This window comes from Lissotriton vulgaris, chromosome 3_1 (assembly GCF_964263255.1).
Source record: "Lissotriton vulgaris chromosome 3_1, aLisVul1.2, whole genome shotgun sequence".
In the NCBI taxonomy this organism is placed as follows: Eukaryota; Metazoa; Chordata; class Amphibia; order Caudata; family Salamandridae; genus Lissotriton; species Lissotriton vulgaris.
This window is the reverse complement of record NC_141689.1, coordinates 1,834,936,241-1,834,961,802: the sequence shown is the minus strand read 5'-3', so window position 1 is coordinate 1,834,961,802 and position 25,562 is coordinate 1,834,936,241. Positions and strand designations below refer to the sequence as shown.

The following is a 25,562-nucleotide window of genomic DNA, read 5'->3' as shown; positions in this document are numbered from 1 at the left end:
CCTGGAGGATGCAGGTTCACCACCGCGGACATTGGAAACACCCACCGCCACATTAGGATGGCGGTGAGATCAGCGGCGGACGGCAAGTCCGTCCGCCGCTGATCCGCGGTGTATGCACGCAAATATGGTGGAGGTGTCTGCAAGACACCGCCTGTCATATCAGGATGAAGGCGTAAACATGCTTTTCCACGGCAGCTTTGCCGCCGTGTAAAAGCATGTGGTCTTTTGTGGTTGGAGGCCCGTTGCGGGCCCCCAGGGTGTTGGGGGTGGGGGGTGCACATCGGGGGTACCTATGGTACCCCCCTGCTTTGGCATGCACAAAGTGGTAGGCACCACACGGTGCCTGCCAAGTTGTGCATGCCAAAGTTGAACTTGCATATTTTACATTGCGGCGGGTGCTGCTCAAATGGAGTGGGAATATAAATGTTTACCCTCCCGCTATCCAACGCTTTCCCTGCTGTTGCACTCACTGGAGTGTGAATAGTAATTTTTACCCTCCCGCTAACCAAAGCTTTCCCTACTGTTGCACTCACTCGAGTGGGAATAGTAATTTTTACCCTCCCACTATCCAACGCTTTCCCTACTGTTGCACTCACTGGAGTGGGAATAGTAATTTTTACCCCTACACTATCCAAATCTTTCCCTACTATTGCACTCTCTGGAGTGGGAATAGTAATTTTTACCCCTATGCTATCCAACGCTTTCCCTACTGTTGCAATCTCTGGAGTGGGAATAGTAATTTTTACCCTCCCTCTAACCAACGCTTTCCCTACTGTTGCACTCTCTGGAGTGGGAATAGTAATGTTTACCCTCCCGCTATCCAATGCTTTCCCTACTGTTGCACTCACTGGAGTGGGAATAGTAATTTTTACCCCTACGCTATCCAACATTTTCCCTACTGTTGCACTCACTGGAGTGGTAATAGTAAATGTTACCCTCCCTCTATCCAACACTTTCCCTACTGTTGCACTCTCTGGAGTGGGAATAGAAATGTTTACCCTCCCGCTATCCAACGCTTTTCCTGCTGTTGCACTCACTGGAGTATGAATAGTAATTTTTACCCTCCCGCTATCCAAAGCTTTCCCTACTGTTGCACTCACTCGAGTGGGAATAGTACATTTTTACCCTCCCACTATCCAACGCTTTCCCTACTGTTGCACTCACTGGAGTGGGAATAGTAATTTTTACCCCTACGCTATCCAAAGCTTTCCCTACTATTGCACTCTCTGGAGTGGGAATAGTAATTTTTACCCCTACGCTATCCAACGCTTTCCCTACTGTTGCAATCTCTGGAGTGGGAATAGTAATTTTTACCCTCCCTCTAACCAACGCTTTCCCTACTGTTGCACTCTCTGGAGTGGGAATAGTAATGTTTACCCTCCCGCTATCCAACACTTTCCCTACTGTTGCACTCACTGGAGTGGGAATAGTAATTTTTACTGCTACGCTATCCAACGTTTTCCCTACTGTTGCACTCACTGGAGTGGTAATAGTAAATGTTACCCTCCCTCTATCCAACGCTTTCCCTTCTGTTGCACTCACTCGAGTGGGAATAGTAATTTTTACCCCTACGCTATCCAAAGCTTTCCCTACTATTGCACTCTCTGGAGTGGGGATAGTCTTTTTTACCCCTACGCTATCCAACGCTTTCCCTACTGTTGCAATCTCTGGAGTGGGAATAGTAATTTTTACCCTCCCTCTAACCAACGCTTTCTCTACTGTTGCACTCTCTGGAGTGGGAATAGTAATGTTTATCCTCCCGCTATCCAACACTTTCCCTACTGTTGCACTCACTGGAGTGGGAATAGTACATTTTTACTACTACGCTATCCAACGTTTTCCCTACTGTTGCACTCACTGGAATGGTAATAGTAAATGTTACCCTCCCTCTATCCAACACTTTCCCTACTGTTGCACTCTTTGGAGCGGGAATAGAAATGTTTACCCTCCCGCTATCCAATGCTTTCCCTACTGTTGCACTCACTGGAGTGGGAATAGCCATTTTTACCCCTACGCTATCCAACATTTTCCCTACTGTTGCACTCACTGGAGTGGTAATAGTAAATGATACCCTCCCATTATCCTACGCTAAAAATATAGCATATGTTTTACTAATATATATATATATATATATATATATATATATATGTATGTATAAATATATATATATATATATATATATATATATATATATATATATATATATATATATATTATATATATATATTTATATATATATATATATATATTAATTAACAAATACAATTGTATGTTTTGTAGAAATATTTAAGTATTTTTAAGTATGTTTTAGTTAATTATATTTAATATTTCATTAATTTTAAATTAACTTTAAGACATAAAAAAATCAATATCTTGACTAACTAAGGGGCCGATCAGGATAGCGGTGAATCCGCATCCTCCGGGCCGGCGGAAGCCATCGCCAGCCTGGAGGATGCGGGTTCACCACTGCGGACATTGGAAACACCCACCGCCACATTAGGATGGCGGTGAGATCAGCGGCGGATGGCAAGTCCGTCCACCGCTGATCCGCGGTGTATGCACGCAAATATGGTGGAGGTGTCTGCAAGACACCGCCTGTCATATCAGGATGAAGGCGTAAACATGCTTTTCCACGGCGGCTTTGCCGCTGTGTAAAAGCATGTGGTCTTTTGTGTTTGGAGGCCCGTTGCAGGCCCCCAGGGTGTTGGGGGGTGGGGGGTGCACATCGGGGGTACCTATGGTACCCCCCTGCTTTGGCATGCACAAGGTGGTAGGCACCAGACGGTGCCTGCCAAGTTGTGCATGCCAAAGTTGAACATGCATATTTTACATTGCGGCGGGTGCTGCTCAAAGCAGCACCCGCCGCAATGCAAAATATACGGGATGTGACCGCCAGGGTGGCGGTCACATCCTAATTGCTACGGAGGGACCACCGCTGCCCCTGCGGTCAGTCCCTCCCCCATCGGGGTGGCTGACGGACGCAAGTCCGTCCGCCATCCTAATCGACCAGTATATTTTTTAAAACAATATTTTTGAGTCGATATTTTTGTACTTATCTGTTTGTAGATTTGAATTCGATATTTTTGCATTCTATATTTTTTCTTCAATATTTTGGTAATTCTATATTTGTTTATTCAATATAATGTCAGTGATCCGTTATATAGGAGTACTTGAGTGGAAATCCTTTCAGTACTGTTTTACCACTGTCTTTATTGGAAGCGGTGACAGCCTGCATTATTTCGCTGTCTATTTGTTTTTTTGAACGAGTGATTACAGGTACGGAAGCCGTTTGCACAGCTGCCTTCGCAGCTTCATCAGCCAATGAATTTCCTTCAACGTGAATACCAACACGCTGATGACTCAAGTGTATGAATCAAGTGAGTCTTTTGTAGTTCTTTCTGTAACAGAACTATTTGTTCCCAAAGCAACATATGCTTGATTGTGCCACCTTTTGCATCTTTGAAACTGTTTTGAACCCAGTTCTGCAAGTATTAATTGTAAGATTGGACGCAGTAATATTAATCGCACTCTATGAGTGTAGGGAATTTGCGATCGGTATTTTCAAGGGCCATCTTGAAAGCCTGTAGTTCAGCTCGCTGAGCTGTACAGTATTCAAGAGATTGTGTTTTTGTGACCATGGGTCTGAATTTACCATCGCGCCAGCGACCTTCAACAATTGCGTACGCATCACTATAAGCTTGTTTACCCCCAATCGTGAGCTGTGCTGATCCGTCTGTGTAAATGATACATTTGTACTGTTCTAGAGGCAGAATCTCAGTGGGCAGAGGACATTCTTGTTCGTATTGTTAAAATTCTTGAGTTTTCAAGTAGGGGTCAAAAACGTATTCAAAGTTTGTTGCAGCAAGAGCGTTAACCCATTTTATCCATCATGGATGCAATGCCTTTGCATTAGGAATGCTAGCTTTTGTTACTGCCTCTAAGGCAGGTACAGGAGTAACGATATTTATGCGTTTTCCCTGTGCGAGAGCTCTCTCTTTTGCTACTGCAGTTTTAACCGCTGTCAGATTTTTTTCTGTTGAAGGGAATTTCATTTAAGCTTGTGTGTACAAGTATAATTTTAAGCAACTGGTACTTTTTCACCTTCATTAAAAGTTAAGTACGTAAATCCGCATCTCCCTGGGATGATTCGGATTACAAGATTGCGTAGGTTTATGCGTGTCCCTAAATGTGATGTTGCTAACATGTCTGTTTGCACTGAACGCAAAATTTCTGTGTTTTTTTTAGTCCAATTTGTTGTTTTAAAATCACGTTTGATTAATTTGTTTAACCCTTTCTGCGTAATTTTTAATGTATGTTCTTCCGAAATTCAGGAAACCTAGAATTGATTGTAAGTTTTTCAGCATTTTTGGAGGTTGGAGCAGCGTACACTTTTCTAAAAAGTTTGCTGCCAGGCTTTTGCCTTTACTTGAAAGTTTGTATCCTAAGAATAGGACGTTGAGGTGGGCAATTCTTGATTTTTTAAAGTTGAATTTATACCCTTCAGATGCGAAGCCAAGTATTATGATGTTCACTCTGTTCAAGTGCCTATCCAAGTCATCGTCTGTTAGATAGATGTCATCGACATAAGATAATGCCTCATCATCATACGTTTGTAGTAACTCTGTTGCTCTGGCTGAAAATAACCTTGGACTATTCTTGAATCCCTGGGGGAGACGACAGAAGTGACGCTGTGTCCCCATAATTGAGAAAGCAGTCAAGTACCTGCTTTCAGGTGCAATGTTTTGACAGAAGAAACCGTTTGAAATATCTAATGCAGTTTTATATTTTTTTTGCACAATGTTATCCATCAGTGCTGCACTGTGTGTATTTTATACTGCAAAGGTTTTGCAGCAAGAGTTTAAATGTTTGTAGTCCAAAACTAGACAATAGGTATTGTCTGGTTTGGAGACAGGAAACAAAGGATTGTGATGTTTCAATCACCCCTTGGTATTCAAGTCTCCCTGACCTGTTTTTTAGCTTCTTGCTTTACTGGATACTGCCTCTGTGCAGTTGGTTGAGTTTTTAACTGGATTTTATGGTGAGGGGAATCCTCATCCCATCCAACATGATTTTTGTAAAATGCTGGAGCCTGGGCTACAGTCCATTTTCTGGCATAGGTGTATTTTAAGTGAATTGGAATATGATTAGAGAAGGCTGGAATAATGATGTCTTTGCAATGTGGGCACTACCTGACAATTTTGGTGGCCAGTCTTTTTCAGCTAGAAGAATGTCATAACCCTTAGAGAGCTTCTCCCAAAAGAGTGCTCCTATTTTCCTAGTTATGTCCCCCTCCATCCGGAGCGTTACTTCATATAACTTATGGGGTACACTAATCTTGGTATCAGCAGTTTCAACTTGAATGTACTAATTCAAGTCCACTGTCTTCAGATGATCCGTCAGGATCTTGCGAGCTATGGTAACTTCTGCTGCGCTGTCCAGCATTGTCTGGGCCCACTGCCTGCTCTTGAGTTGTGTTCTCAAGATCCTCGGCATGTCTGATTTTTAGACCTGCTACCTTCTTCTTGGTGAATTGGGTTTTCTTATTTTGTGGAACGTATTGATTGTCTTTGGACTTCACTCGCTCTTCCTTGTGTTCTGACCGTCCTCTTCTTTCCGATTTCTGTGAGGAAGTCTGAAAGGTACGAGAGGAACGTGTATCAGTATCTTGATATCTATCAGGTTTTCTCAAATTATCCCAATTCCTGAGGTTATACCACTTTTCAGAGGGCTCCTTTTGAGGAGACCTACCTCTGGATTGAGAAAGCTTCTCTTTAGGAAGTGTCAGTCTAGTATTTTCCAACTTCTTTTTAGGAGTAGTGTGAGTGTTTTTAATAAAAACATTTTGAGGATTTTCTGTTAGTTGGGGCTTTACTGGTTTCCCACCCAAACTATCTCTACCTAGTTCTTCATAGGATGTTTCTGTTATTCTGGCCAGTTCATATGGTTGCTCAGTTACATCAAGTTCTTTTAATTTTTGGCGGATCGCCACGGATGCTGCTTTCCCTTTAATATTAGCTAATATTATAGCTGAGACCTGTTTGAAATCTTTAAGTAACTTCATAACGAGATTTAAAGCAGGCTCTGCCCCGTATTCATTTTGAATTTGTTTCAGGACGTCTGGTATTACCGCCATAGACGGAACACCATGACTTTTTGTGTAGATTGCAGCAAAGACTGTACCCCAAGTGTCGCAGTCCTCCAAGTGTGGTGCGATCCCCATTGGTAAACAGATTGTTAAAATTCTGTGTTTCTCATGAGGTGTACTATCTGGAAATACTGCCTCTATTTGAGTAATTTTTTGAGCTAACCAGAATGGAATTTGTTCCCTTTTTGCAGGCAATTTACCAATGACTGATTGTATAGTATGTGGTGTAATTTTATTTGTGTCCCTTGGTAAGGGGTTTGCTGTGGAATCCTTATAGGAGGTTGGACTGTTAGAGTCTGCATGGCATATTTAACCAATTGTCTATGTATTTTTATTAATTGTTTTAGTTGAACTAATAGTTCTGGACCTGACATTTCTTCAATGGCAGGATGTGGTGTATAGCTGGCTAGTACCGGCCATGTTGCTCCTGGTCTACCTAGTGGACCGGGCCTGGTAATGTGATTTTGATATTGTAGGGCGTCTTTAAACCAGAGCTCATGCTCTTGGTATGTTAATGGAATTTCAGCGTCCTCAAAAGGAACGTATTCCGTTGGTGGTTCCTCTACTTTGAAGAGGTGGAACACATGTGTTACTGGATTTGCTTCAAGGAAAACAATCCATGAATAGAATACCTCTGTCTGCCGATATTCATGTGCCTCTATGACAAAGATGACCCTACCACCTCTTGATGATAGGCTATTTGTTATAAGCTTTATAGTGATGGTTTTCCTTAACTTTTCCGGAATGATTACAGCATCCGGGTCATTTTGTTGGAAACCTGTAACGTCTAAACCCGGTTGGGCTGCAGTTCTTGCAGCTCCCCCGTTCTCGTCGTCACTCATTTTGTTGACTGAAAGTTTGCAGAGCAAGTTTCAAGAAAACAAAGATAAGGTGCACAATATTTTGGAACACTGTATCCTTCAACGTTAAATCAAACCGAAAACTAATACATAGGATTTCCGTCCTACTTAGTAATGGCGGATATTTTATCCTTTTACCCACTCCAGACGTCTATTGGAGCATTTTACGGGAAAAAGGGGTCTATGTGAAAAGCACGACTGAGTTACTCTAGTATCTAGCTTTAAATGATTGCCTTACCAAACGTTGGGCGCCATGTAGTGTAGTTCTTATATTCCCAATAGGCTCTGCGCATTGGAATAATATACCCTATAGATTTGATGTAGGACTTAGGTCGACTAGGTCTCTATCGAACATATCAGACTTAATTGTGAGTGCCAGCTAGCTCAGAGGTCACTAGAAACGTTCTCCAATACACAAGAAGGGATTAGTTTCTGACAACCGCCTAAACATGACAGCTTTGTTTCCCCAAGAATAAAACTGATCTTTAGAGTTGTGGAAACAATAGATAGATATTTTACTCAGTCAATCGTGCATACTTCGTTTCATCAGAGGTGCAGAGAAATAGAGAGACAGGCGTTTTCAATAAAAGTATTTATTGAACAGTCTTCTTTCTCATGCAGAAGAAATGAACTGCTACTATCGTAATACTGGCTGTAAAGTATAATGCGTACAGCAAGAAGAGTATTATGAAATAATACTGTAAAAGCATGGTATGGTTTCTAAGCCATAAAATACATACATAAATAACAAAGACTAAAAGTACTCAACTGGTGTTTCTAAAATACGCCTACCCCGATGTACCTAACCTAAGTCTAGTACGAGGGAAGAAGTAAGTATGTATTTAGTTACTTTGCCAAGATTCTATCCAAGATTTCTCTTAGGGTCTAATCAGCTCCATACCTTGGTTTTTAGAATGAAGGAGGTCTGGTATCTCTGTCTCTGGACTCGATTTCCCAACACCCCGCAAGAGGAGCTTGGAAACACTGGAGCTGGATTCTCAGCGAGAGAAAGGCAGCCTCTCTGTCAGTGCTTCAGCTGGAGGGTCAGCTTCCTTCGGCACTTGCTGTAGCAAGATGCGTCTGGCAAGTAGATAGTCGAACTGCTCCAAACCACTGTGTGTTTGCTAGGGTGAGTGTAGGCACATTTATACCTTGAAGGTGCCTGGTTTGACGTAAAGTCGGACATAACAACATCACCAAAGAACCCCAAGGGATTGGTAGTTCTTTGAAAATGCCATGATTTCTAGGACAAATCAATATTCAAGAAAAGGGATGTCCCTGACTGCTGAAGCCGAGTTTTCCAAGAAATCATTGTGGCTTTTTGAAACTAGTGGAAGTAGCCATGTCTGTATTTGGACTGGATGGGTTATGTCTAAATATGATCGCTATGCCTATATAAAGGTAATGTGAATTATACCTATATAAGGGCATGAATTGGTAAAATTCCACTAGGGTCCTAAAACGCTATACAAAATGTGGCTTCTTTCACCAGCAGTCGGAGAACCACAGAACCTGGTCTCATCGTCACTGTCCACCTCCCGCCTACGTGGCATCCTCTGTTGTATAGTCTGGAAAGAAGGTAACAGTGCAGTTCTAAATACGGATTGGAGGAGCAATTCATGCCGTATGCAGGATTGCGTTGCGGTCACAGAAGTTGAAGATGCGGGCGAGCATGGGCCGGGGGGAGGGGCACAGGGTCGCGGTCTCCCGCTCAGCACTCGGTGGACCCTATCAACAGAAAAGAAGTGGGACAAGCCGCGTGGTTGTAGCTGGTTTTTTATGAGGTCTTCAAAAAACAAGTCCAGGGCAGGGCCTCCCACCCTTTCGGCCACACCAATAATGCAGACGTTGTTGCGTCTCGACCAACCTTCCTGGTCTTCTACTTTGGCCACCATTAGTCTGTTATCCACTTCCAGCTGCTTGTCCTGGCACTGCAGCACGACTGTATCCGTAGAGAGAATCGCAGCTGTAGTTTCAACCTCTGTCATCCTTGTGGCCATTTTCTCCAAGTCAGCACAGATTATCAAGATGTCTTTTGAGATCGATCCCACAGTTATTTGGCGCTTGGTCAGAGTGGTCATGATGTCTTGCAAAGTGACCTCTGGAGGCTTTACGGCCTGCAGGGTACCAACTCGCTCTGTGTGCAATCCTGATTGGTCTGACAGATCCTTACTGTATGCATATTTGTCCAATTTCAGTTGCTGCCTTCTTCGCTGGCTCCTGCCCCCCATCATGATCAATCCTCCGTATATCGCTCTAGACCGCTGCCTTCCACGAGACCAACAGCCATGCGCTGCCTTTTGGATTTTCTGACGTCCTGATCCCGCAGCCAGAGCCTGTGAACATGTCTGGGGGGGGCACCTGGCATGCTGGTGTAGCTGCGCACATCAGTCCGGTCGTATTACAATGCGTCAATGTTTAAACCGGATCAGGCACTTCAGTGTAGGCACCCTCAGGCGAGCACTTCCGGTCCGCTCGCTGCGCCCTTCTCAACTCCTCGGGTCCCTGCATCACTTACTTCAGGCTACAGTCTAAGGAGCAGGATAGATGTGCACCAATGTGAAACTACGCATTCGCTTTCACACGCTGCTGGCAGAAAGGTTTGTTGAGCGTGGCGTTATCAAGGTACCGATATCCAGGGCAGCACTGAGATTATAGGCACGCGGTACAAAAGGGGGTGGTGCTGGATGGAGCATCTGAACCAATCAAACACTCACACCCAGTCAACAGATCTGGGTTTGATCCATCACCGTTCTGTAGCCCACTCTGCCATCCCAGTTCAGACATGGCCATATGCAAATCAGTCTGACCTTGTGCCTCATGGGAACAGTCCAGCACCGAACTGCCAAGCCATGCCTTCCCTGGACCGGATTCAAGCTCCTTTTTAGATTATAGGCACAGCATATTGTAGGCGCCGCCGCAGGGAGCACCACATCAGTAAACACCGGCAGCAGTGAGCGAAAGCCTAGTCCACCAGGTCTTAACAGGCTTATTCGCCCGCAGGTGCCATGAGTTCACCACATCAGAGCAGGGGAAGGGTCGATCTTTGTTAAATTAAGGAGGGTGCCTCCATGCTCGGCACCCACACCAACATCTGCAGTATGCCTCTCCCCCGCAGGCAGGCACTCCGTAGGCAATTGTAGTCTCCACTGGGGTTTCGTAGCTCAGTGCGCTGTCAGCCCGGCTTGTCCCAGTGCTGCCGCAACGCAGACAGTCACTGAATCTTAGCTTCCGCTGTGATGCACAGCACACACGGAGGTGCCACTTCACAATATTGCTCATAGTTACGTTGGGACCAGGTCCGCACCCTGCCGCAGATGGTCTCGAGCACCGGCCGTCCCACCAGCAGTTTCATCCAGCACAGCTCACAGCACCTTGCAGCCACCGGGCAACTCGATGCCCCGGCTCCACCTCAATCTTTAGGCCCTGACTCCGGAACACGACGCAGGGCGATGAATATGCAAATCTCGGGTCTCGGGAGCTACTCAGCCGGCTATGCTAGGATTCCGACGCCTCACTCGTGGTCGCTAGGGCATCCAGCACCGTCAGATCAGTAGGCGGATCGATGGGGTAGTGGCTTTAGTCGCGAAGCCTCTCTAGGCAGCGGCCATTTGATTTGGCTGCTAGCCCTGCCCCCCACCAACTCATATAGCTTTTGAACAGAATTTATTGTTTCCAGATTTGTACTGGATGTTAGTTGTGTTTCTAAGTGTTCCAAACTGAGTTTTTTCCACAGTCGATAGGTGGATTGATGTGAGGTAGTTTTAGCTGAGTCGCTTAGTGTTGTTTTATGTTGGAAAGCAAGCAAGTGGTGGTCTGACCATGTGACTGGAGTTATAGTTTGAAAGGTAACTAGTTTGGTATTAGCAAAAATTACATCTAGGATATGTCCAGTGAGGTGTGTGGGCTTGTGGGCAATCTGATGCAGGTTTAGTGCGTTTAGGCCTGTGAATATTATTTTTGGATGGGTCATGTTGGGTGTGTGAGGCATATACATAATGAAATGTAGCCTAAAATATCTAAAACATATTTCGTTTCACTAAGTTCTTTAAAGATGCAGATCAAGTTTTGAGCTTGATGTTTATTAATATTTCATTGCAGCCTGATCATAAAACAACAGTTAGAATGTTTGTCTGCTTCTGCCACACATTGTAAAGACTTGTTATTTTCTTTTTTGCAGGGGGCTGTCACATCAATGCAAAGAGGTGGAAGGCATTAATAATGGAAAGAAACATGGCATGAAAGAATGGATATCCTTTTTGAATGCAAATAAATACAGTCAAGAACGTATCAGGAAGGATAAGATGCAGGGAGCTCAGAAAAAGTAGGTGTACCTGGTGCCCAGAACATACATTATAAGTTTCAACTTCTATGTATATCTCTCAATTATTTCCCTACTGAGGGCTTGTTTGCATACAATTGTCCTAGCTGGTCTCTATAGGGCATCCTTTACTGGAGTTTTGAAATGTATCAATGATACGTTATGGTACCCATACACTACAGGCATGCGTGGCATGGTATATTATATTGTAGGTGCATTTATTTAGCCCTTCGTACCTCTGAAAAAGAACCAGATGGGGAACAATCTGCACAATGGAGTAGTGTTATAATTGAAAGTGTTGAACTGCATTGTGGCTTAAATGGGTAGCCTTTTAGTGTTGTGCATGATAGCTCACAACCCACTGATGGGTCGTCTGACTGGGGGTTATTCTGCTTTGAGAGCCTTGTCTTCAGGAGCTTGAGAATGGCTTGTGTGTGAACCCCTGCTCAAAATGTTGAGTTCCTTGGGCCTGACAGGAGTAGGTGGAATTTAGTCCTTTTAAAGAGTAAGTAGTTTCTGGTCAGGTTTCAAGCCTTAATTGCACTTCCACTTTCTTCCTTGTTTACAGGTTATATTTGTTCAGCCTTAGGCAGTATCTTTGCTTTCAAAATAAACTACTCATGTCATAGCTTGGATCCTATGGCACAGTGAGAAAAAGACCCACATCTGATCATAACTGTGCCCACTTAGAGCATTACATCAATCACACAAAAGGTGCTGAGAGGTGTTGGACCAGACATCCTTGGTGTAGTTCCCCCTCTCATTTTGCCTCTACCATCTGTATTTGTCTGTGACTGTAAGCTGGACTTCCTTTTTGCCGGTTTGTGCACTCTGGGCACTTTACCACTGCTAATTAATGCTGACGTTCAAGTGCTCCCTGTATGCAATGTGATTATGATTGGTTATCTATGATTGGCATATTTGATTACTGGTAAGCCCCTAGTAGACTGCACTGTGTGGGTCCAGGGCCTGTAAATCAAATGCTACTAGTGGGCCTGCAGCACTGGTTGTGCCACCCAACCGTTTCTCTGACCTGCCATTGTACTGTCTGTGAGTGAAGTTTTAAATTGCCATGTCAAACTGGCAAGTGCACCGCTTACCAGTCCCCAAACCTTACCTTTTTCTACATGTGAGGCAACACTAAGGTAGGCCAAAGGTACCCCTAGGCAGGGTGCATTGTATGTGAAAGGTAGGCCATATGCTGGTGTGTCTTGCATGTCCTGATAGTGAATTACTGCCAATTTCCTTTCTCACTATTGGAAGGGCTATCTCATAGGTTATCATAGGAGCTGGCTTGTAAGATCTTACAAGAGTAACTTTCAATTGGGAAAATATAGATATTTTAAGTTTGGGCTCCCTGAACTCAGAATTTAAAATTACCGAATTTAGTGAACTTGGTTTTTAAACTGTGTTTTAGAAAGTGAGCATTTTCTTGCTTTATCATTCTATGCTGCTGCCTGTAGAATCAATGTCTGGTTTAGACTGATAGGGGCGGTTTGTGCATTCACTCTCGACAGTCACACAAAGCGAGCTGATGTGTGCCCTGCAGACTCTGATGGCACATCACCTTGCTGATGGGCCTTCCTGAGCTGGAGTGGTGGGAGGAGTTGTCACTGATACCTGAATAGAGCTGTGCCTGTCCTCTCATAATGCTGTCTGCTCCTCCTTGTAGTGTGTTGGAGCCAGGTCAGGAGCTTGTGGGCAAGAAAGACTTACCTTTGAAGTATGGATACTTCAATGGCCAAAAGGAGCCTAAGTATTGGACCTGTAACCCCATATTTTAGAACACTTCTGGACTGAGGCCTCTGCCAAGAAGAAGAACTGAAGAGCTGTAAAAAGTACTGCCCCTTTGCTTGGTGTTGCTTTGCTGGGTTGGCCTGCAGTTGTTGCTCTGTCTGTGAGCAGTGAAAGAATTGGACTTTGCTTTCTTATATCCTCCAAGGGCTTGTGTGTGCTTATCTCCTGTTGGGAGTGTTGGGCCATCAAAGAATTCATCTACAGACCCCCTGAACTCTGTTGGGAGTTCTGAACTACCAAGGGGTGCAGATTCCACCAAGAGACCGCAGTTTGCCAAGAAGAAAGTCGCTGCCTTAACTGCGCATCGATATGCCCCAGATTGTGAGAACGCGGCTTCGGAATCTGACGTGGGCTCTGACCTTGCTGGACAGCGCGGCGGAGATTACCATAGTGAGAGAGGCCCTCCGTCCACTACTGAAGGTGACAGCGACTGATACTTATGTTGTCATTGAAACAGCTGATACACGAGTTGCTCCCCCTGATAGACTTTTTGAAATTGTCCTGTTGATAGAAGGTGACATACAGCGTACCATAAAAGGGGTATTTTGGGAAAATCTTTCATCTACGTATGACATTTTGCTTTCGGAGGCTGACTCGCCCCCACCTTTTGTTCTCGCAGCTCCGAGAGTGGAGTAGGTAATCCTTCCCAGTTTCGCGAACACTGTTTCGAGAGTGGAAGTGCTGCACTTTGCAGAAGAGTGGGCTCTGGCGCTTGCACCGGCTGTGTACCGCAATCAATGTGGCTGGGATAAATTGTCCCCATGCCACGAGATTCTTTTACGGTCTCAGCCGCAGCCTCAACCTCAATATCCCATACGACATGAAGCCAAAGCTTCGGTCGCAGCGATCCTTGAACAATTGGAATATCAAGGTGTAATTGAAACATGTGTGTCACCGATGAATAACCCCCTCTTTACTGTGAACAAGCCGGACGGCTCATATCGTTTGGTTTTAGATTACCGGCATTTGAACTCGCATTGCCGTAACTGTGCAGTACAGAACACCCACGGCTCTGCCCTTGTGAATAGTCTTGTGCGTAAGCGGTTCAAAACCACGCTTGACATTTCCAATGGTTTTTATGCCCATAGTTTGGATGGTCTAAGTTCCCAATGGACCTCCTTCACATGCGGCGGTGTGCAAAAAATGTTTAAGCGTCTCCCAATGGGCTATAAGAATAGTCCTGGAGTATTTTCCGCCCGCATTGTCTCTCTGTTGGAGAGGGTCGACCCAGATGCTTGTTCTTATGTGGATGACATCTATGTCACAGACGACGAACTTTGGGAGCATCTGTGTCGAGTGAACAGTATTATTTGTAACTTTGCAGACATGGGTTACAAGTTTAACTTTGCAAAATCGCACATTGCAGAGTACACAGTGTTGTTTCTAGGCTATGAACTCAACAATGAAGGAAATGGTTTGGCTCCTCACTTCCTGGAGAAATGCGCACAGTTGCGCTCTCCGACAACACTGAAAAAATTGCAATCTTTACTGGGCTTTTTGAATTTCGGAAGAACATACATTCCGGAATATGCCCAGCGTATCAAGCCTTTGTATGCTTTGATACAACCATCTTTTTCCAAATCATGCTGGCTGCCGGAGCATTCAGCTATTCTGCAGTCTTTGCAAGCTGATTTGTTCACTTCTGAATATTTACAGACTCGTGATAACCAGACCAACCTGGTGATAAGAATTGTCCCTGGGACGGTGGGTTTCACGTACCTAACTTTTAATTAATGGAGATACAGTACCTATTGCTTACAAATCACACTTGTACACTTCGGCTGAAATGCGATTTTCCACTGTGGAAAAAGTTTTGACGGCTGTGCAGGTGGCAATTCTCAAGGAACGTGCCCTGTCACAGGGAAAACGCATGTTGGTTGTTACCCCGTGTCCTGCCTTGGAGGCAGTTACGAAAGCCAGTGTACCAAATTCAAAAGCTTTGCACCCTCGGTGGATTCAATGGGCTGCGTCCTTGACATCCCAGGATGGGGAAACATCACTTACAACGCATTTATTACAACGCACTACCATTACAACGCAACCATTACAACGCAAACCATTACAACGCATTGCGCTGGGGGGCGCTCTAGGATAGGGAATATATTTAATTTACTATCCAACACCTTCCCTACTATCCACGGGGACTGGAGTTGGAATAGTAAATTAAATAAATCACTATCCAGCGCTTAAAAGCACTATGCGTGGTAGTGTTATGCGATGTAAAAACCGCGTTGTAACAGCAGGCGTTGTAATAGCCTGCGTTGTAACGTCACCAATCCCCCAGGATGTCACGTTTATTTTTGACGCCACTTTACGGTCGCAGGAGTACTTACAGTATGAATTTGTTCATCCTGCTCCTTTAGCAATGCGACCCCTGGAGGATTTCCATTGTATCATTTACACCCATGGTTCGGCGCAGGTTGCGCATGGCTCTAAACATGCCTACGTTTCCGCATGCGCCATTGTGGTCGGTGCCATTGTGGACGATGAGTTCAAGTCCAGTGTCGTGCACACGCAGACGCTTGGGGACTGCACCGCACAATTAGCAGAACTTCGTGCTCTGATGCTTGCATTGGAGTACGCCGATCCTTGTGTGACGACTTTAATCGTAAGTGACTCATACTACTGTGTCCAGTCTTACAATGAAAACTTGTTCTTTTGGATTCAGAATGAATTTCGTGATTCCAAAGGTAGCACAATAAAACCTAAAATGATCTGGGTCCGAGTGGTGGAACTTAAAGAAAAGTTACCACTCGTGTTTGTGCTTCATACTCTTGGCCACCAGCGTGTGGGAGTCCGCGCTGTCGGTAATTCGCTTGCTGATGAAGCGGCAAAGTCAGCAGTATCAAAATACTTAGTTGCAGCAGTTACAAGGTCCAAAAGTAAGATAGATGATGACATCTTGGCAGCTGTTGCTGCCACTGAGAAGGGAGGTAAATATCCTGCGGGGTTCCCTTCAAAGTGCACATACCACTTAAGTCCCGATAAGGTTCCTTATGTGAAAAATCCTGATGTTGGTGAACGTTTAATTCCCAACTCGTATCGCCGAGCTACTTTGATTACAGCGGCTCATGAAGGTGTGGCGTCTGCGCATGCGGGCGTCTCAGCCACTGTAACTCAGCTACAACAGAGGTTCTGGTGGCGGGGACTGTACAAACAGACGCGCGATTATGTCCTTCAATGTGACATTTGCCAGCAGATTAAGGCTTCAACTGCTGCGCGTCCGCCTCAGACGCAGTTGTACATTTCTAATAAACCACTGGGATGCGTTTATTTAGATCACTGCGGTCCTTTTTCTTCTGATACTGCGTATAAGTACATCTTAGTAGCAGTTGATTCATGCGCACGCTTTGTGTGGGTATGGCCCCATCGGAGCGCTGATTCACGGACTGTCATTAAGGATTTGCGAGTCTTTGTAGGGATTTTTGCCTGTGGTACCTTCCATTCGGATCAGGGTCCGGCTTTCGCCTCTAAGGCGTATAAGGATGCTATGGTTTCGTTGGGGGTCCAAGTCAAGTTTTCGTCTCCGTACAGACCTGAGGGTAACAGTGTAGTGGAACGAATGAACCGTGAGTTAAAGCAATCTTTGACAGCTCGAGTTATAGGCACTGGCAGAAACTGGTTGGCCCATCTCAATGGCGTGCAGCGTGCGCTTAATAATCTCCCTAGAAGGTCTCTGGGTGGGCGGACCCCATACGAAATGCTCTTTGGTATCAAGATGTATGTCCCTGACCTCGACGGTCTAGACTGCAAGGCCCAGGCCGCGGCCTTTGACGTAGATGAACATTGCAAGGTTTTACAGGATCTACAAAAGACCAGAGACAGTCTAGCTAAGGAACATTTGCCCTCCACATCGGATGATGCGTTGCAGATCCCGGTAGTTGGCTGGCTACCCCAAGTTGGAAAACTGGTTCGAGAGAAGATCGATAACAAGAAAGAGTTTGGTCCCTCATATCGTGCACCGGTTCGAGTTCTTGGAGTGAAGGGCACAAGAACAGTCATATTACCGCCACTTCCAGGTCGTAAGGAAAACAGATTTATCTCAATTGACAATGTCAAGACACACAGGGTGGCCGATTCTTCATAGCATGATACCGGCTGTATCCTGTCCTTACATGGTGAGGCATTCTGTGTTGGCCATTACTTCTGGTGCTGAGCCGGAGGTGTCCCTCGAGATGCCTGCTATTTCCAGTCCTTTAATAAATACTATTCCTGTTACTGACACTGATGAGCTGAACTACACCTATCCAACTGATTTATCAATGCCGGATTTGCAGACTCGTTTGGCCGGCAGGTCCAGATTTTCTTTTGACTCTGTTTCAGAACATTCAAAGAAACCTTCAACTATTGCAAAATATGCCACTTTATTTAAAAACATTTTTTAATTCCCCCTTGGACATACATTTGGTTGATTCTATTTTCATTTATCTTTTCATGTCCATTGGTTTTGTGTTTTATTTTTTTCCGTCTGATCGATGGCCACTATGTCAAAGAAAGAACAGGAATTCGGTACCTTAATGGAACATTGGCCCCTCTTTCCTCTTCACATTCAGCACACAGACTGAAAAGAAATTTGAATACAGTTAACATTACTGCTTGGCCTGTTCTTGATGGGATTGTGTGGGATGCGGTTAGGTTTCAAATACATGGCCCCACTGAAGTGATTAATGTTCTGAATGTGCTTAGAGTAAACATGGGGTATGTGGTAAAACAAAATATACGTTCTGATGATTGGGATATTCAGGCCGTCGAAGCATTATTCTCTGATTTGAAATACTATGCTGCCTTTGATGCTGAGGATTTATACTTAGATTCTGTTAATTATGGTGATTTGTTTTGCTTCAACATTATGGTAATCATTTTCTGCATAAAACAAATTCCAGAAGGGTTGCTGTAAATTACACACAGTGGGAACATTGCCCAGCTCCATTGAGAGGCAGCTCCAGTACATTTCTGAAAAAATACACTTATTTTACAGACTTTAATCAATCAAATCCTGAGTCATTTTATTTCAAAATGACGCAAAAGTCCATGTCCAAAGTTAGACTTACCGATACAAAATTGCTGTATTCGAAGACCTTTTTAGACAAGTTAGCTGTGGATGGCTACGAGCTATGGAAGGGAACAATTGACCTTAAATCGGTTTGGGGTACCAAGGATTGCCAGGATAAGGCACTGAGGCTTTGCACCGTGCATGTCTCATCCCGAATCACATGTTGTTTCTAAATTCTGCTATTTCCCAAACAACATGCTTTGGATTGGCTACTTCTAAAAAATTAAATACACCAATTATCCCCGAATTGGAAGAATATTCAGGTTGGGGTAATTATACTGAATTGTCCATTCGTGAGTTACAAGCTCTATTGCAGAATTCATCCTTTAATGTATCCAGTTTGGATCCGAAGGGTTGGCTGATGTGGCATAGAAGTGCTCATTCTTGCCAACGTCGTTTTCTGGGTTTGACTGAAGGGTTTACACAAGTCAGACCTGATCCCCGTTTTGAAACTGATCCAACTTACTCTGTGGGGAAACTGTGTCAGAATTGGTTGCAACGTTCCACGTTAGCTGCAGTTAAACTACATCTATCTCAGTTAAATGATAATATGGATTTAAATGATTTTATAAAAGGCCCGGCTAATGGTAGATCTAACCGGTGGATTTATGCGGTTTACAATGACATTTTTAAATTTTCACAAATTGAGGCTGCTAAGCGCCTAAGGGCGATTGACCAAGCAAATTTGGAAAAAGTGCTTGCAGTTGTCGATAACAGTATTAACATGCTTTCTTCCCGGATTTACACGTTGAATAATATTGTTTCTTCTGTCGTTGACATTGTGAATGATGAGGTGTCTGTATTATACCATGGTCAAAATCAATTGCGTTCTGTAATGCAGTTTGCATGGACACTACAGACTCTTAAGGCGGGCCGCGTGTCCTGGAGTTACATGAACGTGTCCTCCCTATTTGCCCCATTTAATTTGACTGACAAGCAGCGCATGCTTTCAATGCGAAATGCATCATTTTCTATGTTACATATTGAAAAGTTAGAATCTTTACCCTTTTCTGTAGCTGAAAGCCGCTGCTGCAACATGGCTTATCCATGGAGTTATTACGTTACCATTTGCTTTGTACAAATTTACTAATTGTATGCGGTATATTGCAATAGGGCGATATGAACCACTAGGCAGTGCATTCCTCCATGAGGCATGGTCTTTACCATACACGTACAGGTGTCTGAAAGATGGAAAGGAAGTGAATCTAAATGGTGAAGAATGCACACAGTCGCCTGACCGTTCACTAATATGCAGACACATCCAGTTGCATGGTTCTTGTAATCAAGACCGGCCTAATTTATCCTGTGTTTTGAAAGGCACGCCAGTTCCAGCAATAGTTCCCACGTTTACATTATTGACAAATGGTAGTTATTTGCTTTTGAATAACGAAGAGTGTTGTGGGTTAATGGTCGGTATCGCTTATGTGGTTACTGTATCAGAACGTGTTGTGTGTTGCAAAAATGTGCTATATCCTCCCACACATGGGAATTCAGATGTTTCCATCTGGCCGCGCATCCCAACCTTGAAAGCAGAGTTCAATGGTATGAGTAGAATAAGAGCTCTATTGTCTCAAAAGGAAGTGGCCCTGAGCTCGGCCCGTGAAACTTATGTCCTTCACATAGCTAACACACGCACAGAGGTGCAGGCACTTTTAAATACTGACTTGCTGTTTCATTTCTGCGAATTAGTTCATCAAATCTTTAATGCCTCCTCCACGTCTGGCTTAGCTTATTTTTTTAAATTGGTTAGCAGTGGTCTCGTGACTACATTTGAAAAAAAAATTGGTGTCATCCCCGCTTTCTTCCATTCTATATTTTCGAGTTTGTTTGACGGATTCCCTGTTTTGCTGGCTTTGGCTGCAGGCATTTTGATATTATTCTGCTTCCTAAAACATGGATGCCCATCCTGCGCAAGAAGCCGCTCAGTTCCTTCTGACACTGTTTCGCAACCGGATGCTTGATTACTATGGCACCCTGCCGCTTGCGACTTTAAGCACGGCATTTGGATTATCGTTTCGATTTTCCTATTTCACATGTGTCCAGCCTGTGTTTCATTGCCTGAGCTGCGATTTCGACTGGGCCATTGATTTGTGTCTCTGCTTGCCGATATCTCCTGACGTCGATTTTAATCACCTGATGGGCCCCGTAGTTGCTCACGAGTTGGTTTGTTCTGGCGAAAGGATTATGGCCGTGGCAGCGATGCATGGACTAATGGGTCAGTGGGACATACCCGCAGCGGCGCATGAGTTTCTGGCACATAGCGATCTTGAGAACCCACCAAGTTGTCCTCTGATGTTGCTAGAGGGTCCGGTGCTGGAGGAGCACGTATGTTCTTTCCCATTGCTTAATTGGATGGCTGAACTGTTTTCGGATGATGACAGTAATTTCATGTTGGAAGCTGTTGCTGCCTATTTTGCATATTCTGTCCAATCATGAGAGGCCTTGGAGACTTTCATTTTTATGGCACATGACTGTTTAGTATTTTTGAAAGGAGGCTCTTTCTATCTAACATTCAACTTTATATGATCTAGGCCTATGATTTTATATTTGGCCTCGAGTTCAAGACTTTGGATTACATTTTGTTTGGCCACTATAGGCATAGTACATATTTTTATATAATTTTTATATACACTTTTAGCTTGGCTCAATATTGTTGAACTCTGCTTTCATGTTATGCCTCTATTCTAGTATTGGCTTGTGTATTTTGACCGTCCTCGGATCATTGGGGGGGTGTCATATAGATGCTGCTTTTCTATATACTGTGTTAAGTTAGCATGAGTTTATTAAGTGTTTAAACAACATATTTTCCTTTGGCTTCAGTTTGCACATGACACATAATTGTTATTGTAGCTTTCAACCTAGACGAAAGATGTGATTTACTTGAGAATAATATGTTATTGCTCTGATATCAGTTGTGCTTGGTACACTGTCTGAACAGTGAGTGCTGAACCCTCTAAGAATAACCTAACACAAGGTTGCTGGGAGCTCTGATCCTCACATCACTAGACATAACACAAATACAGTTGCTACCAACATTGGGCTTTAAGCGGGTTTAAGATAGAGTTACTGAGAATGCAAAAACACACTTGATGGTGCTTCCCATGCAGAGAGCTGGTAGCTGATGATGTGATCCTCTCCTCCTGACATTTAGAGGTATGGGCCCGCTCTGCTAAAACCCAAATGAGACCTTCTTAGATATAATATAGTATGCTAAATAGGGAGCGCGAAAGATAGGTGATACAATTTTCTATTGATTTTTGCATTATAATATGCTATCACCATTTGCTTATTATGGATTAGTGACTATGCTGATAACTCTGATTTTTATAATATGTCTTCTTGTATTATATAAGATACTGCGTTTGAGAACCTTGCATTGAATAATAAATATTTCAAAATTGCACGTGTCCTCTTTTACTCCACGTTCTGGTTTGAAATGATTATAAAGCGAAAGAGTGTTCATGTGTTCCACGATACCTGAAGTAACCTAAGTTCATGTTCTGGTTTGTCTAAGTCATTGGGAGTTTGTTATGACCAATGAGACACTGTAGCTAGCTCGGTAAGGGAATTTTGGATACTGAGGTGAGTTTTGGGTCACCCTAATTCACTGAGGTTCCTGATCTCTATGCACAGTTCTGTAAGAGAACGGAATCCCTGCTACACTCCCTCAATCACTCCAAAGGAATGGGAACAGATATGTGCTATGACTGGGCGTCTGACCGCGAACGGAAATTTGAGAATTATACATTACAAATTCCTGCATAAAGTGTATTATACTCCCGTCAAATTACATAAAATGGGTCTAAGGGACTGTAGGCGTTGTGGACTGAGTGGGGCAGACTTCCTCCACCTGGCATGGCAGTGTCACCTAGTGTTCACGTATTGGGAAATAGTAACAGACCGCATACACGCTATGACAGGACAGGTGGTGCAATGCACGCCCCTGGAATATCTCCTTGGATACGTTCCCCCATATTAAGGTTGTTGTGGGTCGATTTGTGAGGGTGGCCCCCCTGCTTGCGAAAAGGAGGGTGCTTTTCACGTGGGAGAGTAAACTAGCTCCTAAAGCTGATGATTGGGTAAAGGACATTGCCTATTGTCGAGAACAATTAGAACTATATGCTGAGGAATTACCAACAGCAATCAAACCCACGGATATCTGGGCTTCTCTGAAAGTCTATCTGATAGCTCAGTCTATATTTTGTTATCTTCATATCTGGCCAAAGTAATCTATGGAATGGGCCATGCTACTGCATCATTTCCGACAGCTGGCGCGCCATGATGACCCGGCCACGCCTACACCTACAACTGCACCCACCCCGACCGATCCCCCCACCCCCGCGAGCCTGCAGCCCCTGACCAACGACTAGTACCGTACTTTGTCGATTCACAGTCCCACACTACTACCTAGCTCCCGGGGCGATTGGCCCGATGCCCGATCTGACATAACACTGCCGCCCTCTGGCAGCCCTACACACTGTAAACACGAGTCATTGACCCCTCAGACGCCTGACCCCCTTTTCCTCTTGTTATGCCCGTGCGAACGCCCAGATGCTCCCTCCCCGAGTTCTGTCCCCCCTGTTACTTGGCAACACCGCTGTATGGACTCTGCAGACCCAATCCAAGGATCCCCATGATAGTGACTATCATGCTTGCGCTTTTTCCTTTCTCCTTGACTCTTGTTCTACGTTTTCTAGCTTATGTGATTACTTACATGGTCTGTACTGTTCAGATAACAAAATGCCAATAAAAACAAGTTTAAAAAAAAAAATCTGGCCAAAGTAATGTCTGAATCAAACATCTTAACATCCTGTATTAGTGACTGTAACTCAGTCTCTCTTTGCTTAAATTGACCTGCTGCAAAGATTTTAAAACCCTCCTGTTTCTACCCAGTGCGTGTCTATCTTATCAAGGGGTTTCGCATTTAATGGAGAATGTGAATCAAAACATATTTTTGGGAGAAAATAATGAATGAATCTAATAAAACAATGATGTGCTGTTTATCAGCTGAGTCCAAGCCACATGAGATCTTAGCAAACTTTACTGCCCTTTGTACATCAGAATCTGATATGATGATCACTAAAAAAACTCCCACAGGACCAACTATTTGCAGATAGTTCAACCGTGCCTGCTCTCATGAATCTAGAAATATAAAATTGGCTCCCAACTACATAATATTCAGATGATTCAGCAAGCCAGGCAAATGTATAAGAAGGTGCTGGAAGAGAGGAAAGAAGAAATTTGAGTGGGAAGACCTACAAGCTGCTGCCAAACTTAAGGTGTTGAAGGCCTTCTGGGAGGTCATAAACTGGCCTTTTTATCCTAAGAACGGTACCCCAAAATAGCATGTCATGTGCCTCCAGAAGACTGGGTTTACAACTTCTCAAAAATCTGTGATGAAGAGAGCCTGAGCATACTTTCCCTAGACGGCCAGCAGTTTAGCGTAGATGGGGCACTTTATTTTGCCTGCTCCATTGCCGTAAGTGAGGTATGTACTGCCATCTCAAAGTGTCCTGTGGTAAGGCTTCCGGCCCAGATGAGCCTATAGATGTTTTTAGGCAAAATCCACATTCTGGGACTGCTTCTACAAATGTGTTCCATGCCGCCATAGAAAACTGAAATTCCTGGTTCTTGTAGAAAATCCATCATGTTTCCCATGTTTAAAAAGGGCTATAAAAGGCAACCATCATGCTATCTCCCCATCTCCCTTCTAGATTACTCTGGCAAAATCTTAGGAAGGGTGATTCTTTAAAACTGAAAGAATAGGTGGAGGAGAGAGGTTTCTTCCCAGAGGCTCAATATGGCTCAGCACGGTTAAGCAGTCCCTGAACCTACTGCTGCTGACAGGCAAGTACATCAAGGCCAGGAGGGGTTCTCTTCATTTAGCTTTCATAGAACTCTCCTGCGCTTTTGATCTAGTTGACAGGAGCAGGCTCTGATACATGATGTCAAAGGCAGGGGTGGAGGTCACATTTGTTAAGCTTTTAAAGCACCTTCATTGGGACACTTTTGCACAAGTACGGTACGTCCAAGAAGGAGAATGTGCCCCATTTTAAGACTACCAGGGGTTCCACACAGGGCAGAATTCTTGCCCCATTTCTGTTTTTATTCTATACTATTCCCTATACCAAGTCCTGAGGACCAGAGGGAAGGATTCCCTCAGGGTGGGAGAACGATTTGTGCCTGTCCTCCCTTATGCGGACGACGCAATACTTATCTCCTGTATGGATAATGGCCTGTAACAATTGATGGATTGTTTTAACTAGTTTACGGAGGACCTGAAAAACCAATCATCAAACATAGTGCATTATGACCTCCGGCCCCAGGAATACATGGTTGTGTAGAGTTATCATTGTTGAGAATCTTATTAGTAAGGTCCTAAATTTGAACAACCTTGGTATTATGACAGACTCAAATTTTAACTGGGATAAGCTGTTTTCAAAATCGAAGGGGTTGCGGAAGCTATTTTTAAATTTTCTCGGAAACTTGGCCATAAACCCATTAAATTATTATTATCGTTGTACAATGCCAAATACGTTTCTTTGGGGATGTATGGGGCACAGGGTATCTGCAGGGTATTGAAAATAAATTTCTTGGGCTGGACTTCTAGATATAGGTGATAAAATTAAATTTGACCCGCTTTTAATGTGGTGGAAGATACGGCACCTCCATACAAATTTTTCATGCTAATGTTTAGCAGACTGTGTTAAATTGGACCATTGGGACTCCATCCCCTGGCTTATATATATTGAGAAAACTTTTACAGAACTTGTTGTCCCAATTTTATTTTATTTCCCAAACACTATTGACAATAAATCCAGAGTTACAGTCAAGTCTCTTTTTTAGAATCACAAAATAACTCTATGAAACAATTTGGGGCGAATTAAGACACCATCTCGGTCTTGGGACAGACTGACCTCTGGTCGGTGGTCCTGACCCCCTAATTATGATGTGACCGAACACTATTTGGTCACATTCCTGCATTTCCCTATGGGAGCATGCATTACGTATGTAAACCGGCCGTAGTGCATGCTCTCATAGGGAAATGGGAGGTGCTGTTCATCCCTGCACCCCCTGGTAGGCACCTCAAGCAGGGCCCCATTAATGGGGCCCTGCTTTCATGTCGGATAGGCCGGCATGGAAACAATGCCAAAAACCGTGCATCGTAATCCCAAGAGCGGAAAAGCCTGCCGTTTGGGATTAAGAGCTTGTGTCCGACTGGCTGCTAGGCTCCTTGAGCCCGTCGGAAGCCAGCCGGAATGACCGAACTGTTTAGTTTTCGACCACCAGCATTGTAATGCGGCGGTTCGGAAAGTAAGCCGAGCGGCCAATTATGATGCTGCCCAGAAGACTCCAACCTTCGGTCGGATCTTTTTTGGGCCCCTA

At 44.1% G+C, this 25,562-nt stretch overlaps 1 protein-coding gene across 1 annotated transcript in view; it reads left to right on the top strand.

The window, feature by feature from the left end:
- Positions 1-25,562, top strand: part of IQCM (IQ motif containing M) — a 1,006,762-nt gene that overhangs the window by 394,698 nt on the left and 586,502 nt on the right. The window contains exon 9 of the mRNA XM_086963810.1: positions 11,186-11,329. Within this exon, the coding sequence (XP_086819936.1) occupies positions 11,186-11,329 (144 nt within the window). The remainder of the gene's footprint in view (positions 1-11,185; positions 11,330-25,562) is intronic.